At 37.0% G+C, this 17,246-nt stretch overlaps 1 protein-coding gene across 4 annotated transcripts in view; it reads left to right on the plus strand.

Annotated features, from left to right (window-relative positions):
- The window catches only part of ulk4 (unc-51 like kinase 4), a 78,001-nt gene that overhangs the window by 38,193 nt on the left and 22,562 nt on the right, over window positions 1-17,246 (plus strand). For all 4 annotated transcript variants that reach the window (XM_055042306.1, XM_055042305.1, XM_055042307.1 and 1 more), the window contains 10 exons: window positions 720-853; window positions 1,299-1,420; window positions 1,593-1,649; window positions 2,297-2,348; window positions 2,752-2,846; window positions 6,435-6,486; window positions 7,510-7,720; window positions 8,274-8,366; window positions 13,506-13,554; window positions 16,423-16,519. In XM_055042306.1, coding sequence (XP_054898281.1) covers window positions 720-853; window positions 1,299-1,420; window positions 1,593-1,649; window positions 2,297-2,348; window positions 2,752-2,846; window positions 6,435-6,486; window positions 7,510-7,720; window positions 8,274-8,366; window positions 13,506-13,554; window positions 16,423-16,519 — 962 coding nt within the window. The remainder of the gene's footprint in view (window positions 1-719; window positions 854-1,298; window positions 1,421-1,592; window positions 1,650-2,296; window positions 2,349-2,751; window positions 2,847-6,434; window positions 6,487-7,509; window positions 7,721-8,273; window positions 8,367-13,505; window positions 13,555-16,422; window positions 16,520-17,246) is intronic.

The following is a 17,246-nucleotide window of genomic DNA, read 5'->3' on the forward strand; positions in this document are numbered from 1 at the left end:
ATTAGCTTTACACTGCTGCACTTCAAGGTTTGACAATCTGGGATGTTAATCAATGAGATATGAGTTGTAAGCCAAAGTTAAAGAGGTTATTAAAAGTTTGGTTAACTGATTGCTAATACATATAAACAGGCACATATAGAGGCTCCTTTTGCATGAATGTTGCATTAATTCAACATAGCATGGAGGCAATCATCAGTCTGTGATTTTGCTGAGACATGATGGAAACCCACGTGGTTTTGATACCAGACATTGTTTTACCAATTTTGATGTGGGAGTCATTCTTCTCTTGGAACTCGTGCTCCTGAATATCTAAACTCATGTTTTTAATCTAATTGTTACATCTTTTTGTTAAATGGTTGAAACGTGCAGATAAATTGCCCCCAAACACACCTCAAAATTGTTTTTTGTAATGTTCTTTGAATCGTTCCAGAACGCTGACCTAAGTCTGACCTAGACTGACAAAAAAATCATGTACCAGACTTGAAAAAATATTTTCTCAATTTCAACTGCAATGATTAGGTGACAGAGTTGGTATTTGGTTTACACTGTTCCCTCTTCTTCCTTTGAAAAGTCTGTGAAGTTCATTACCCCACCCCGGGACAGTAAAGGCTCAACTGCACCATACAGGGCTCCCAAAATTAAAATGGTTATTAAACCACGTTGAGTCTATGTATACGTCCAACTGGAACAGTACAATCCTGCATTGTCTGTCTGCACAGACTTGTGATGTACCTGGAGAGAGACCTGCGGAAAGCTACTCCTGTCAGAGACAACCCCAGCCAATCAGGATACCTCTGTCAGTGTCTGGATTTACTGCTGCTGCATTTTAGTCGAACTGCACCGGTGATAATGGGTAGGCTTGGAACACTCTCACTCACGCAAACACACACACACACACACACACAAGCTTTTGTTTTTTCACTCAAATTAAGTTATCTCAGTTTAAAACCTAATTTTAAGACTGTTGTATTTCTAAGGGCTTTAAAGTATATTGAAAATTGCACTCTTTCATTAATATCTTCATCACCATAAACAACCTTGACTTTAGTAAATGTATGGCCTTTTTACTGATAAGTAGGAGGCACTCACACTTTATTAGCCAGTCATACTTTTTTCCAATTCTATTAATTTTTTACCAAAATAAAGGAATGATAGAATCAAGAAAAACATAATATTTGGGTCTGTATTTAGGGCATCATCATTGTCACTGGCAACTTTTCTGCCTAATATAATACCTATTATTGGCCATTCTTGTTCATTCCCTTCCATTTTTTATGTCTTCATCTTTTCTCTTAAAGAGGATGTCTTGTCTGCATTGAGTGACGTGATTGGGAGGAAACACCCGTCTGCAGCTCAGAGTAGACAGCTGAAACAGACTTTGCCGACATTGTCTGTAGTTCTGGAGCTCCTTTCATCTCAGGTAACTTAATGGTTCATTTAATATTTTAGCAATGTTTTCAGTTGATGTTTTTAAGAAGTACCTATTTTGTTAAAACATGGAGTGTGAGTCAATTTACCTCTTGACTGTTTTACTTAGCTGACCTATGAGCCACTTTATTTTTGTTCTTGTTGGTCTGTTCATCTCTCTTCAGGTCTTCAGAGCTCGAATTGTAACCCAGGAGTTCCTGGTTCAAATTGGATTGCTGCTTGTAAGTGCTTCGTAAGCCACTTTTACTAACTGTCCATTTAGATTTTATTACAAACCATAGACAAAAACCAAAAGAGATGTTGAAACTAATTACAATTTGTATTGGATTTAAATCATTTCCATCTTTTATAGTAATCTTTATACTTACCCTCATACAGATTAGAGAAAAGAAATCTCTAAAAACTATAGGTGTTTGTAGTTCTACACATTAATTAAGTGATTTACATTACACTTGACAAATTGACTAACTCATATGACACATACCTATGAAAAAAAATACTAAATTTACAGAACATTACAGTCATTCTGACTGATTTCTTTGATTATTTTGTTCACTTTTCCCTGTATCCACCTTCATACAAACACTACTTACAATTGTATAGAATTATCTCATCTAATTACTGAGATATTTTTTCCTCAAAATGTTTCAAGGTTTATTGTAAACTAAATAAATTAGAGTCCTCCATGTGTTGTTACTGTTCTATATTTTATTTCACACTAAATATTTACTGGCTGAACCGTAGCATCACAGTGGAATTAGTAACCCAAGTTAAAATCCAACCTCTTACTCCATAAACAAACAAATCCCACTGCAGCATTGCAAGTATAACATAAGATTTCTGTGGTCTTACTGTTTTCTTCTTTCAGAACTACATTATTTCTGTGGAGTCGAGTGAAACTAACCTATCCAGTGGTGTGGGTCAGTTCTTTTGCATTAATTATTTTGTAGATGCCAAATGAGAATCCACAGCTATATCTGTAACCATAATGTATCGATATGAAGTCACTTAGCACTGATGTTTAGTATATATAATTCTTTAATACCCAGCTTTGGATCTTACACAGTTCCTAATTTTTAAAGTTACATTGACTCTTAATGTTATGACAAAGGCTAAACATTGCATTCTTTTACTAAACATTTTAAATAAGAAACAATACTCATGTGTGGGTAGGAAAACAGACACTGTCCTAAAAAGAAATGTGTGAATTGTGAATTCCAGTATGTATTTAAACTGCATCAGCGTTCAACCATTTTAAGCAATTAGGGAGTTTAATCCCTCAATCCTGATTCTGTGCTGCTGATAAATTTCATTCCTCATTAGGTGTTGCAATATGCGAAGAGCTGATTAGAACATCTCTGTCCATTGTGGAGGTCCTGAGTCAGCACCATACTCTAGTCACTCAGTATCATTGTGCTGTAAGTATATGCATATGTAGCTTCCTATACGTTTTCTGATGGTGCCCTGATTGAATTGTGCAATAGATAATTGATAGTGTGTATCTATCTGCATATCTTTTGTTTGTCTGGCTGTTTAACAGGCTTACATTTCCAGCAGTAAAGTAGCATACAGTAAATCATGTGTCTTGTTATATTCTTTAATACAGTCAGATGGGACATATTGAGTCAAGTTGTAACTCATTATGAAATGTCATTATATTTTTTAAGTTGCTAAGTTTGATTTGTATTGATTTGTGTCGCCCAGTGGGGTCCTGAACCTTTAATAAGGAACCACTGTGCAAGGGTATTTCATATTTTTATTGAACTTTATGCTCTAAAGATACACAAAAGTTTAAGTGTTTTCTGAGGACACTTCTCTCTTCTTGGACCACAAAACAAGCTTTACTCTATTTCACACTTTACTTTATCCCAACTGCACTTTAAATACATTCAAAGCTAAAATACAAGACGTTGTTTCTTTCTTTTATAAGTGTTAGTTGCTACTTGTCACTTTGTAAGTGAGTTTAAATAAAGATGGCCACTAAGTACCTGCATTGAATTATGTTACATAATCAGCCCACTTTGTCAAGTACATATTGTAACTCCTGGTATTATAGTGTATGTGCCCTTCACTATTTCTAACCAGTCGACTGATATCAGAGAACAGAGGGTCAACATGTGAGCTAATGGCAAGAAATTAATCAAATATTGAACCAAGCGAACCCCATCAGATTTGTGAGTGTACTGTGCAAGCGTGCATGTGTGGATGTGCATGGAATGGAACAATGAGATTGTATTTAATGACTATTGACGTATGGGAATGGAGCGCTGCAGGAAGCAGACAGGATGAAAAGGGAGAAAAGAAAGAGATGAGGAACAGACAATGGAGCAAAGAGGAGACCTGCAGCTACTGATTGTCAATAACACAGGAAGACACTTTAATTACCCCCAAGCCAGCTCAGATTAGCTTTTATTGCTTCTGCACAAGGACATGGGCTCCTACCTGAGAGAGCTCTAACTTCTCAACTGTAGTTTTGTAACAAGAAAAGTTTTCTCTTAGTTTGGTCTGTTTCAAAACCTTTCTTAATAATACCTTTTTACATTACTTCTATTGTCATCAAACCACATAAACAAGTCTGAAAAATGTAAACCAAGAAAATTAGTTAAAACACTAAGCTTAGCTAACATCTTATTGGAAGTAATCAGGCAAGCACTAGCATGTTGACATAGAGCCACATACTCTTGGCAGTGTGAAGAAAATCCCCATTTGCAAGCTAAAATTAGCTAAAAGGTAAAGCTAGCTAAAATACCATCGATAGCATTAGAGCGTTGGAAGGAAGGTTGAAGGAAGGATTTTTGGGTTTAGATTTAGATTGGAACCCAGACTAAATCAAAATGCGATCAAAAACTTGAAGAGGGATATTATGAAATCTGTAAAATTTATTTTAAAAAAGTTGAAACAAACAAAAGTAGTTAGATGTGAAAGAGCAACAATGTTTTGGCAGAATTTCTCAGAAATTATGGGATGATCCATTCATTTCAATGGGGCTTAAGACGATCACAAAGAGTTGAATTATTTCCTCTACCATATAAGATGTCGATACCAAAAGACATTGCCGCAGCGTCCTGAATGAGCAAAATATGGTAAAAGTTGACTGGTTAAAATTACACAAGAATGCAGAAGTAGTTCAATGGTAAAAAGTGTATGGAAATAAAGTGGAGGAACTCATTTTAGTCCCTGTTATAATTGAGCGCAGTCCAAAAAGTTTTGTTTATCGTACCGACAGGGGTTCCATAAATAAATGTAATTAATGTATTATATGCAGTGCTGCATCTATCTTCTAATGAAACAAGCTACTATTGATTTTGGGGGGGATTTTTTGCACCACTGGACAGTAGACAGCATGCTAACAAGGTAAAAGGGTCAAAACCACAATCACAAACAAATACACACATTCATGTGCACACTGGCTCCACCTAGCCTTTTGATGGCTCTGCTATTAATTTGCAGGCCATTAGGTAGTGGGCAACTTCCTTTGTAGTTTTCCTTCTTGTGCTTTTAATGTAATGACCTCACACACTGTGTCTGTGCTAGTCTTGTTTCTATGGTAATATTAGTAATCATGCAAATTTGTGGTATACAGTTCTTGCCTAAATAAGGGTTTGACAGTTCTGGAACATGCGTCTGTTTGATCCTAAAATAAATAAATAAATGAAAAGAATCACTCAGCAGTGAATTTCCATAGTAATTTGACCCTCTGTGACAGTGGTCTGCTTGGTTGATGCCTTCAGAATTAAGGCAATGCAGAGTTCCCTTTTCAACAAAATCTAAACACACAGCCAGTTTATTACCCGGGTTACTTTAGAGGGTATATTTCCTTTTTTCCTCCTTCCCACATAAGACAACAAGGATGCAAAAGACTTAGCTGTTAAATGGATAATAAAGGTTCAGTTCAGGATTCTTTGAAGAGAGACTCCGTAAAAAGGTTAGAAGCAGTTCATATTTTATGTCTCATAGATTCTCTGGGTAAAAATCCTCAGAAGATGGAATCAATGGCTTTTTAGATTGTTATATTGGGGGGCCAATACCAAAGCATTTTTTTCTGTGAATGCTAACCTGTGGACATTTAAACCATCATTGTTGTCACTTCAGGTCATATAGGATTGCTATTAATAAAGGAGCAGATTATTTTTTTACATCATAACCAATGTTCTACCTTTTTTTGAACATAATACTTGTATGTAGAGCATTTTCAGATAATATAGCTGTCTGATATAAAAGTAAAAAGCATTTTAATGTTGTTAGCGGGGCCTGCGGATGGATTGTAAGGGTGCAGGATAATAACCACTCCAGGAGGAAATAATATTGATCTTCTTTTAATGGAAATAAGAGAACAGGAGTACAGCTGGGTGGTTTATGTGTTCCAACGCCGATGCAGACGAACTTTACACGTCCACACCAGTCAGCGAGCATCCACACAAAAACAAAGTCCTCCCGACAAAAACATCCCCCTGGAACACACAATCCCTACATGCAGAGTAATGCACAGTAACGCACTTCCTCAGATCAACCTAGCAAGTATGGGAAATAAAGCTGGCATAAGGGGAAACATGCAAGTACTACAACATGCTTTATTATTTTGTTCAAGGGTTTCTCTGACCTGAAACTCTCACTACGTGTTTCATACAGTTCCTATGCAGACATGACTGCATAGGTTCGTAAAATGATGTTCCCAACAACAGCTATGATGTTTCTGAGGTTGAACTTATGGGGTCTTCGTTTAGCTTCATTCTAAATGAAGACCACATGAGAGTCATCTGCTGCACATATGATTTTAACTGCTTTTTACCTTTTAACAGACCCTTACTGCAGAAAATCACGAACTATCCCTTTAATGTGGCATATTGGGCAGTTCAATTTTCCTTTTACATACTACTTGATACTATCTTCCTTCTGTTACTGCTTGATGTGATTTGTTTCACGTTCTCATGTGATCTCCTGCTGGACTTGCGTATCGCCAGACTGTAAATGATTCTGTCACATTCTGTCTTCTTCTGTTCTTGAAGGTTGCGGATGCTGTCCTACCTCCTCTGACAACTCTGGCTTTCAGCAGAAATGGTATGAGTGGTGTGTCACTTTTAATAAAGCGAATTAGACAGAATAGCAATAGAAAGAGAGGCTAGTATCAGAGTGCTTGGGAGTGGGAAGGAACTGAAAAAGCTGAATAGCAAGTTTTCAGGGATCGGATCATTTTAATAGGAGAAACAGACTCTCTTTTTTTCCATTCCCTGTCACTTGAAATATATCTGTTATAGAACAAAAGAAGGTGTTTGTAATGTGTTGATGGTTATGGGCATACAGAGGGATGGTTAGCGGGGGAGTTATGTAATGAGTCAGGGTGGAAATCAATGGCTAACAAGAAGCAAGTATAAACCAGAACAGATAACCTTGAATTTTTAAGGTGGAGAATCGGTAGAATCACTCTTAACAGTAATTTAAAACATTGTTTAGTTTTAGACCCTCCGTGAGTCATTAATGTGTAGTCGCTGTGGGTGCCCACTGCCCACACAGCAGAGCTGGCTGTTAGGGTAAAGGAGGGTTTTGTTTGCCATTAACATCTTGTTTCCTTGTTACTTGTTGTTCCATTTTAGTCTAAAATGTTTTGTAACCTTGAGCCTTTGGCTGTTTTTGTTAGCATGTTGTTTTCTTTTATTCTCTTTATACATTTTTATCATTTCTTTTCTATATTGTAATGAGGCCACTTCGTTAGCTATATTAGTTGTGCTGTTTAAGCTCATGTTTGCATTGTAGCACCATTTTGTTCGTATCAGTTTTTCCTTTAAAGAAGCTGACATGGCGAGCAATGCTTGTGATCGAAATAAACAGCTGCACCTTCGTTACAAGCTGTCTTTTAGTTGATTCAATGGTTTCTTAGTAGATGAGAGGATTTCAGGTAAATAAAATGTTGCATCTTTGCAATCAAAAATCAGAAAGTGATGTCCATAAAACATGGCATGCTGTATTTCAGTTAAATAACAGCAATAGCACATGCTGGTCTAAAGGCGTCTATTTATTACAGATGCATGAATGCCAAACTGTCAACACAGATTTATATTCAGTTTCTCTTTCTCCCCGTTACAGTGGAGTGGTCGGTGTTTGTTTTGAAGGTGCTGTCTGAACTCAGCCTGGTTATGCTCGTCCAAAAAGATGATGAAAATGCTGATGAAAATGAGGACAAAATAGAGGGAAAGAGATTAAGGGGAGAGACAGAAGGAGGAGCAGCTGAAAGAAGTGGAGATGGAAGATCCTGCAGCCAAGTCTTATCTGTTTTCACCAAATCTCTACTTTCAAGGTTGGTTAGTCTCCCAAATCCTTTCCTGACAGACTATTTTTAATTGTGGTTTTTGTTTGTTTGTTTAAGAAACAAAGAGAATTTTCTGGCTCTGAATGGCATTATATTTTGTGAAAATTTTTTAAAATAACTTTACTGTCTTTATGTCTTTATCAGTAAAAATATTTTTTATGACTATTAAGAACCTGTTAGTCTCATAAAGTTGGTATTTTGGTTTTTAAAAACAAGAAGCAGTGATGCTCGACATAGCAACCCTAACATCAGTCTAGTAAATCAAACGGAGCTAATATTAACAATCGATGCTTATATCAGATATGAAGATCAACCAAATCCCTAAAAAGGAACATTATGCTATGATTTTACACAACTACGTACATGTGTTGATTTACCAATTTACTCCCTTTGTTACCTTTCAAAGCCCAGTTTTAAAAGGTTGAAGCTACTGATTTTTTTCCTGCCCTCTAACTCCCTTTTTGCATTACTATAGCTTTAGTCACCTCACCTTCCTCTGGCGAGGCATCATACACTAAATACTAAACTTGTTTCTGCCCAGGTTTGAAGTTCTTCTTTGTGCAGCAGAACCTATCCCACTCTATGCTCTGAAGCTGCTGGTATCAATGACTGAGCACAGCACTCAGATCTGCAGGTACCACACAGGCAAACCACGACTCACATTTAATCACTCAAATATCTAAAGAAATACGCATCAAAATGCAATTAATTGACCTACGTGGGTTGTATAATTAAATAGACCTAGAGAAAACCTTTCACGCTAATCATTCTGAAGTAACAGAAATGTTATGTTTAGTGGAGACACCTTCTAATTCACATTGCATACTTGTTCTTATTTAAATGCTTTGCAGTCCTTGCAGGTACTGATACAAACACCACAGTGTGTAAAGTTTTAATTCCAAGGCCAGTGATTCCTAGTTCAGCTCTGTGAATCACTATCCAGGCGCACACATGCATAAATGCACGAACAAACACAGACTCGCTTGTATTAGGAGCAGTGATTTATCTGCTCTTTGCAGGATACAAACACACCCGAATGATTATTCAATGCAGATGATGCAGATTCACAACTAACAGTGAGAGCAACTTTCCAGCAGCAGCACTGCTGGTGATCTGTATTCAAGTGGACCTGTTTTACCTTTTTTAAAGCCAGACGTCCCTGCGTTAGTAATCACTTTAGTGACAGGCATTAGGTGCAACATAAGCTTTAAGTGTGTACTGAATTGACACGTTGCGCTGAAAACTCTCTGTGAACGAGCTACTCCTGAAGAGATTTGCCTAAAAATGTAATGCATCCTCTTTAAATATACAACGCTAGGACAAAATTATCTCTGCATAATGTAGAAGGGATTCACTATCCAGGAATTTAAAAACAACTCTTGTGAAGGAAGTCATCTGGCACCAAAATAACAAGAGATAATGATGTGTTGCTCTTGCAGAGAAAATCTGCTGATTCCTTGTCTAACCATGAGATGCCTTACCAGGGTGTGTGAGTCTGCGTGTGTATGTGTCTGTGTTTAATGTGTTCATTGGTTACATTAGCATGGTTGCACTGTGGCTTTTGGCTGACTGAGCTTTACTTAGTTCACTTAGCTCCCAGTGAGTGAAAATGGCTATTATAGAGTTATGACAGCATTTCTGGAGATCTATTGAGCAAACACAAGGAGTGTTGATTCTACTACATAAACTATCACAATATTTAATTCATATTTTGGTTCATGTTTGTTGGGTTAATTTCACAAGCTAATGTGGTTAGTTAGTTCATGTGGAGGATAAATCTGCTTTACGTCATGGTAAAGCATTTCCCAACTTATGACACATAATCACACTTTGTAATGAAGTTATGGTCTCTGTTTTGTTTATAAACTTGTAGTCTGAGTTATTTGTGTGGGGTCTTATGTTGTGATTGTTTATATTATTATATCATATTCCCAATTAAAAATAGCACAGTTGTTTTCCTCTGTTATCCTCTCTAGGCAGATTTTCTACTGTTGTTTTCCACTTTGGTTTAACTTAGTGTAACATCTTGCAAATGATCCTGCCTACCTCCTGCGTGTGCATCGGTCCTTTTCCTTCACCTCAATTCATGATGGATGCGTACTTCTTCACAATATCCTCCCTGTTTTGTTTTTTTTACTTTTTTTTTTTAACTTGAAGAACTATTTATCACTAAGTATCACATATCAGCTGCACTTTTAACCATATTTACACATTAATTAATAGATATGTTGATGCTCTCAAGCAACCAAATGTGGAGAAAGAAGTAAATGTAATTATGACAATGTGATTAGATTATGAGGTTTTCAAACGTCAGCACTCAGAATGTATTGTTGTGAAAATAAATCCAAATTCTTATCATGACACAAAATGTATAACAATAAATGCCAACCCCTGGTAGTTATAAGCTTTTTAACAATGTAAATAGGGGTTCATGCTCACCCATAATTTGGTGGTGATGTCTACATGAGTTTAATGTGAGTGAATCTTTATTCCATGGTCATCAATCTCGTCACTTGTGTAGTTACTAGAGATGCACACTGAGAAAGAATTTGGTTACCTTTCATCTGGATGAAAGGTAACAGAAAGATAAATAAATCACAACACTGAAATCTGCATGTTTTGCTGTCAAAGACTTTGTGTAGCTGTTAGCGATGCTGAGGTCAAATGTGGTTTCATATTTTCTCTTAATATGAATTTGAATAAGACAACATTTATGCCCAAGTTCTGACTTGTGGATTCACTCATTAACCTTTCAAATCTTGCAGCATTTAATTTAAACCATTACATTACCTTTTGTTTTTTATTCCGATTGCTTTTTCTGCTCGATTTATCTCTATTCACCTGCTCTCCGTACATTCCCAACCACCAATTCTCAGAGTTAAAAGTTCATCTGCATAACTAAATACGTCCCCACTTCTCTTATCTGTAATTTTCCCCACTCTTGTCTTCATCCTTCTCTTCCTCCACCTCTCCTCATCTCCTTCTTTCCTTGACACAAGTAGAGTGACGTGAACTTTTCAAATTGGTGTCAGCCCACTCTCCTCTTTACATCTGTTTTTCTCGTTGAGTTTTTTCATTCCCTCTGTTTGACATTATTAACAACATTTAACATTTTTTCCAATCTCCGTCGTTCTCTTTCTCTCTCCATCTCTAATTTATTAACATCATTCCACATTTCGCTCTTTCCCTTTGCCCTCACTCCACAACTTTCCCTCCATCGCTTCGGTTTTACAATCAGAAATTAAATTGCCTGGGTCTTGGTTAGATAAGTGTGGCTATGAAGCCAGCCGAGTGGTAATTAGATGGTAAATTGGGGACATTAACGTTAGGAAGGGAGCCTGCTGTCTCTCTCTTCATTATCACAGTCCACACACCTTCAAACAACTACATTTACTATGACCTTTAGCCAAAGACCTCTTCCTGTGGGGTTGCAACTGCGTTTTCCCATCAATGTTTAATGCTCTTAAATGTCTGCCTCTGTGGGAAATGTGTGTTTATGTGTTGTAGCTAGCTTTCCAAACAACACATTTTATTTTGGGACTGTGTATAGAGATATATTATGCACACACAATTATAGCAATAAAAATCTTTATTGGCAAAATTTGTACTTGTTTGTGCAAATTATACACAAGAAAAGTTTAAATAAAGAAAATAAATTTTACAAGAATTTTATATAAATCAAACACTAAATGTTTCCATCAATCAGAATGCTTCGATCTCAAAATTATTCCACCCCACCTAAAAAAGCACGCATATACAAATTTCAGTTATCATGGTTAGATCAGGGGTCATAATTTGGGTTGTTTTAGAGTCACATGATCAATAATGGAAAACAAGCACAAATAAATAGAATTAGGTTATAATTCTACAGAAAATGATATACAGCTCTCCTTAGCTATGCGTAAGATTTAAGCAGGTTACCAAATTACACAGTTGTTTTGGTAAATATATAATGAAATGGTTTGTTGAAAGTAGGTTGGGACATAATGGGGGTATGAATTGGCCAAGAGGCGATCATTTTTCTCCCATGTGTGAGCAAATACATAAAAAACATTTTGAAATATTGTTAATTTCTCTGTATTTTCTTCATTACAATACAAATCACTGTAAAAACTGTTTGATAAATGTAATTTATGGCTTCCATAATGAGGATTGATTAATCAGTGTTTGCTCTGCTTTTGGTCATCCGTTGTGCTCTGGTTCGTTCGGTGTTGTGCACTTTGTCAATTGATGTATGGCTGGTAGTTTAAAGGTGGTCCAGTTTATCATGTTGTGCTGGCCTGGCCTGTCCTCTCATCTCTCAGCCTGTCAGTTCCATAATGGGGGGTCATCCATCACGTATACAAGCAAACACAATCACACACACGCGGAGACTTTCACACACAAACTTACTCAACGCTCAGCTTTGAGGAAAACAGCTGAATGCAGTGAACTTAAGCAACAGCAGTTACAGATGTTTAATCAGTGTTATAAGCTCAAATTATCGACAATAGAGTCGCAGATGTAGGTGATGAATTTCATCACAATAAAGGATGAAAATTTTAGTTTTTAACAAGTGAGAAAAGGAGCAGCTGGAGAATAAATGTTTCCATCATAGATGCTAAATCCAACATCTCTTAAACTTTCTCCACGCTGTGGAAAATATCAGCACATTCAGAAGTAGCAGATACGAACCAAAGTATGAGCTAACTCTTTCCCCTCGAGAGTTTCTAGTATTGAAACACTCTGATGTTAAAAATTTATGCCATAACAGTAAAACAAGTGCTTGATTTAATAAATCTCAGTTTGTTTTGCACACGGCTGAGAATTTGGGGTAATGGTGTGGAGAATACGCTCTCAGTAAACATACAAATTTTATTGATCCTAAAAAAAATTTGAAAAAAAAAAGGTAATCGGACTGCAGCAGTGTTGGACAGGTGGAAGAACAGCAAAATGAAAAGAAAAGGAAAAAACTATATATGTATATAAGAAAAAGAACAATTTGAGATGAGACTTTTGAAATGTTTGTTGTTTTTAGATGCATCAGACTTAATATTTAGAATTTTCAGCTAGAACATCTTTACCAGTGGCAGTGTGTTTGCACACTTTAACGCATCAACACCCGTCTGTTTCGATTTAACTTTGTTCCCATTATGACATGAATGCTTTAATCCTTCAAAATACACATATATGTAAATAAGGCACCTATTTAAACCGATTTAGATATTTTGTTCAGATAGTAATTAAATGTATATCAAAGAACCTTAATAAATTAGAGAAAAGATTGTGAAGCCATTTCTTTCCTGCCCTTTTCTCCGTCCCATCTATATACCTTTTGTCTTTCAAAGGGGGTTGATCCACTTTCTTTCTTCTTCTCCTCTTAAACCCTCCTTTTTTTTCCCCCACCATCCCTTTGTCTTCTCTGTTGAAATCTGCTCTTTTATAATCCCACACTTCTTTCTCCTTAAAGAATATAATTGCCTTCATCTTCTCTTCCACTCACGTTCCATCCCCCGGTCGCACCTTTCCTTATTTCATTTATTCTCGTCACCCCTGCTCTGTAAGAAACTGAAGAGAGAGCTCCTCTTTTCAGTTTCACTGGTGCCAGAAAGGCGTCGGTGACGTTAAATCCGTCCTTAATGAAGATTAAACAGTCCAATCCACATTTATATGTCTGCAAGACTGTGTTTGTGTGCAGATCATGCATGTGTGAGGAGTATAGAAGATCCATAAAATGAATTTTGACCTTGGTTTGTCTACAGCTCTTTCAGTATCTGTATTCTCTCTTTTTCAGGTTGATCAATCAGGGCAGGATCCTCCCAGTTGTCTTTCAGCTCATTATGGTAAGAAACAAACAATGTAATAATGTTTGTCGATCAACTATTCTTAAAATCAGCTGAGAAAACAACAGATAAGACAAACTTGTGTGTATATTTTGTATAGAAATGCACCAATCAGTCAACTAAGGATTTTAATCATTTCCTCCCTCTTTAGTTCTGATCAGTGATTGGTTGGTCAAAACCTAAGTAAATATGTTGTGTTGTTCGCTTAATGCAAGCAACATGACCAACATATTGGCCAGTATTTTAATTTTCATGTAAAATTAATGCATTTTCAATATTTTTTCACCTATTTTTACTTTAATAATTTTTGTAACTTTTTCCTTTTTCAGTGAAAACAGGATTCCTCTTGTATGAACTAGAGTAGCGAGGACATAATAAACAGCACCAACAATATGTGAGGCTGTAGGAAGGACTTCGAAGCTCTTCCAGTTTCCTCGTCTTCAGACTTAACTTATTAAATGCATTTAGACTAAGAGCACCCACCATTTTCAGTCTATAAACAGTTCAACCAACAGCATGCACTTTGAAGCACTTTTTTGAGTTTAATGAGAAATCTGACAAAGGTTTGGGACATGCGCTTTGACACATATATGGGGATTATCCTCTTAATTTATTCATTTTCTCTTGGATCCACAACTACTGGCTTTATCAAAAAAGCTGCAGGGCATTTTGTCTTCTTTAATGTGTTACAGTACCTAAAATAAAAATCTGAATCACTTAAAATCGAACCTGTCGAATTAGACAGCACTGATCAGGAAAGCCTGATCAGTGCATCTCTTTTTTGATTCCTCTCTCAGTCTTGCTCTGCACTTTCTCTGACTCGCTCCATCCAGCCTCTATGCAAATGAGTTGGAGTGGCGTTGACCTATTAGAGGGCTTGTGTAATTGACTGGCAGGTCAGCACGAGGGAGGAGGGATACTTAATAGACTTGGAATATGAACTCCACTGTTCTCACCCAATGCAAGACCTCATGCACAAACACACAACACTTGTCTGTTATCACTGGAGCATAGAAGCGTTCCCAGCAAACAATTTATTTCCCCTGACCCTTTTTTGCTAACACACATTCTATTGCACCCACTCAACATAGGGCAATCTGTTTGCAGCTAACTAAAATACTTGTGCTGCAAGAAACAATTTCTCCCCCCTCCTTACACACACACACACACACACACACACACACACACACACACACACACACACACACACACACACACACACACACACACACACACATGCATCCACACCCATCCTAAATAATGAGCGTTCGACATGGCTGCTTTCACAACCGTGACTAGCTGATGCAGAATTTTTAAACACTCTTATCCAACAGCCTGATTAACTCGTCTCCTGATTGTTTACTGCTGTCTGAACCACTCATGTCTGGGTCCATTAGAGCTGTCTGTGTTGCTCACCTATGGATTGATTTATGTTGCCTGAAATCCTCTGATCAAGACGGAGCACACCTGTCACTCCTGATCACACTTCTCACAGAGAAACTCTCTTAATTGTATTTGTCTACATGATGAAGTAGTTCTGCTTCAAACATAAAAGGACCTCAGCGTGGTGCCCAAAATAGACTTGTTAACTATTAGCTTGCTGAGCCTTTGCTTAGATTCATTTGCTTACAGTAGACTCTTGTTAGTTACATTGTTGTAACATGAGTTCCTAGGATCCAAATTAAAATAGCCTCTACTTTTGCTCGTTATTATTGTTCAGTTTAGGCTTTTTTGTACTGACTATAAAGTATTTTGTGACCTTCTTAGGTCATAAAAATCAAATAGGTTTAGCATCATCACAAAAAGGCAGTTTGTCCAAGGTGTGAACGGATGCCGTTGTCTTCAGCCTCAGGCAACTGCACCTGATAAGTACCAGCCTGACTTTGCAACCCGTACACAAATCACACTGATGTACGCAGACCCTGGAGGCAGAGCTAGCATATCTTTAAAAGGATCAAATGCTGAAATGGGGCCAGGAGAAAGAAGTAATGGCAAAAAGCTGTAAAAGTAAGGATTGCAGATCCTAATAGTAGGTGAAAGTGTTAGCTGGAAGGAGTGAGGGTAGAAGTTAAGGAGAAGGAAGCAGTAGGAGGAAGGTTAAAAGCTGCAGTTTGAAACATTGTTTCTTCTTAAAATAAACAATTATCTTATATTAAACCCCTACATTTCTCCAGTACTATTAGAAGAAATACATAATTGAACCTTTTAGTTCTAGTTTTGCCCACCAAGGATCAGTTTGTGCAAAATATGACATCTGGTATTCTTCCCAGAGAGAAACATAGCTGCTTTTTGTTTCGTATGCTTCTATCAATAGAAGTGTCACAGCAAATCTGCCTGAGTGTACGAGCACGCAGTCTGTGATAATAACAAAAAGATCATTAGGATGGCACTATTTTCTGGGATGGCGCTGACAGCTGTGTCTGCATAAGGCAGCGCTTGAATTAAAGCCGAGCTCCACTGACGCTTCATACTGTCAAGAAGTTAAAACTCAAACCTATGTCTAAAAAAAGTCATTGCAGATCACCTTAGCACATTGAGGCAAATTTGTTAATCACTTTTAAAGCACTGTAGAGATGCAAGGTTTTTGGCTGACAGTGGCAAAAACATTGTCAGATTATAGTGCATTTGATTTGGTGTCAAATGAAATGCAAAGTGAATCACAATCACCCTGCAGAAGGTATTTTTCCGTGTTTTTATAAACTGTGCTTATATAGAAAAGGCATAAGTAAAGTTTACATCCTTCCTTTTATCCATTTCCCACTTTTTCACAGTTATTTTCTGGTTAAAAGTAGAGATGTAAAACTTTAACTTTTGGTTGATTGCATGAGTAAAACTGAAAGCTGACCTTGCATCCAACTTTCCTTCAAGGCCAACAGTGTCACCAGTGGAACAGTCCAGAGCGCAGTCGTCCTGTTGTGTAATCTCAGCGGAGACACAGTGAAGAATCACCAACAGCATCAGCAAGGTACAGTGAGTGTGCACTCTGCACCTATTTCCTCTTCTGTTTGTGCCATTTTAATGTTTTGTTTGGTCAGTGGAGGAAGCGAATTAGAGAATAAGACCTGAGAGGACAGCGAATTTTAAAGTTGTCAAATGGTTCTTAAAATGTCAGCATTTTGTGATGTATTAAGAATATTGTCCACCAGCAATGTCACATATATCCTGTAAAGTTCAACTGAAAATCAAACAAATTTATTTGGAAAAAAAAAAGTAAATCATAAAAGCAGTAACAATGTAAATGAAAATGTGTTTATCAAGCCAACACTGATAAAGTAGCTTAAAGTAGAAATGATTCATCCAGGTGTCATTGTTTTACATCAGAAAAATGTGACAGTTTTGTCATCCACTGTATCCACTGAAGCTGTGGTGCAGGTGATAAAAAACATTTTTTTTACTGTCAGATACAGGCTAGTACTTTCTTTAACATTGGGTCATTCATGCACCATCTAATACAGTTGCAAATACATGTTTAACTGTAGATTCAAAAAATAATAGATATTTATACGCAAAGCTTGAACATGCATAGATGCATGCAAAAATCCAAACTAGCAGAAATGACAGTAAAAACAGAATCTTACATACCACTGGACTGTTCAGTGGTCATAAAACACAATTCTCTACTGCTTCCCTGGAAGCCCCTGTTAATTTGTCTCCATGTCGCTTTCACTGACTCAGTGAGCATCTCTCCATCT

This window comes from Poeciliopsis prolifica, unplaced genomic scaffold (assembly GCF_027474105.1).
Source record: "Poeciliopsis prolifica strain line A6 unplaced genomic scaffold, Auburn_PproV2 SCAFFOLD017, whole genome shotgun sequence".
NCBI classification, from domain to species: Eukaryota; Metazoa; Chordata; class Actinopteri; order Cyprinodontiformes; family Poeciliidae; genus Poeciliopsis; species Poeciliopsis prolifica.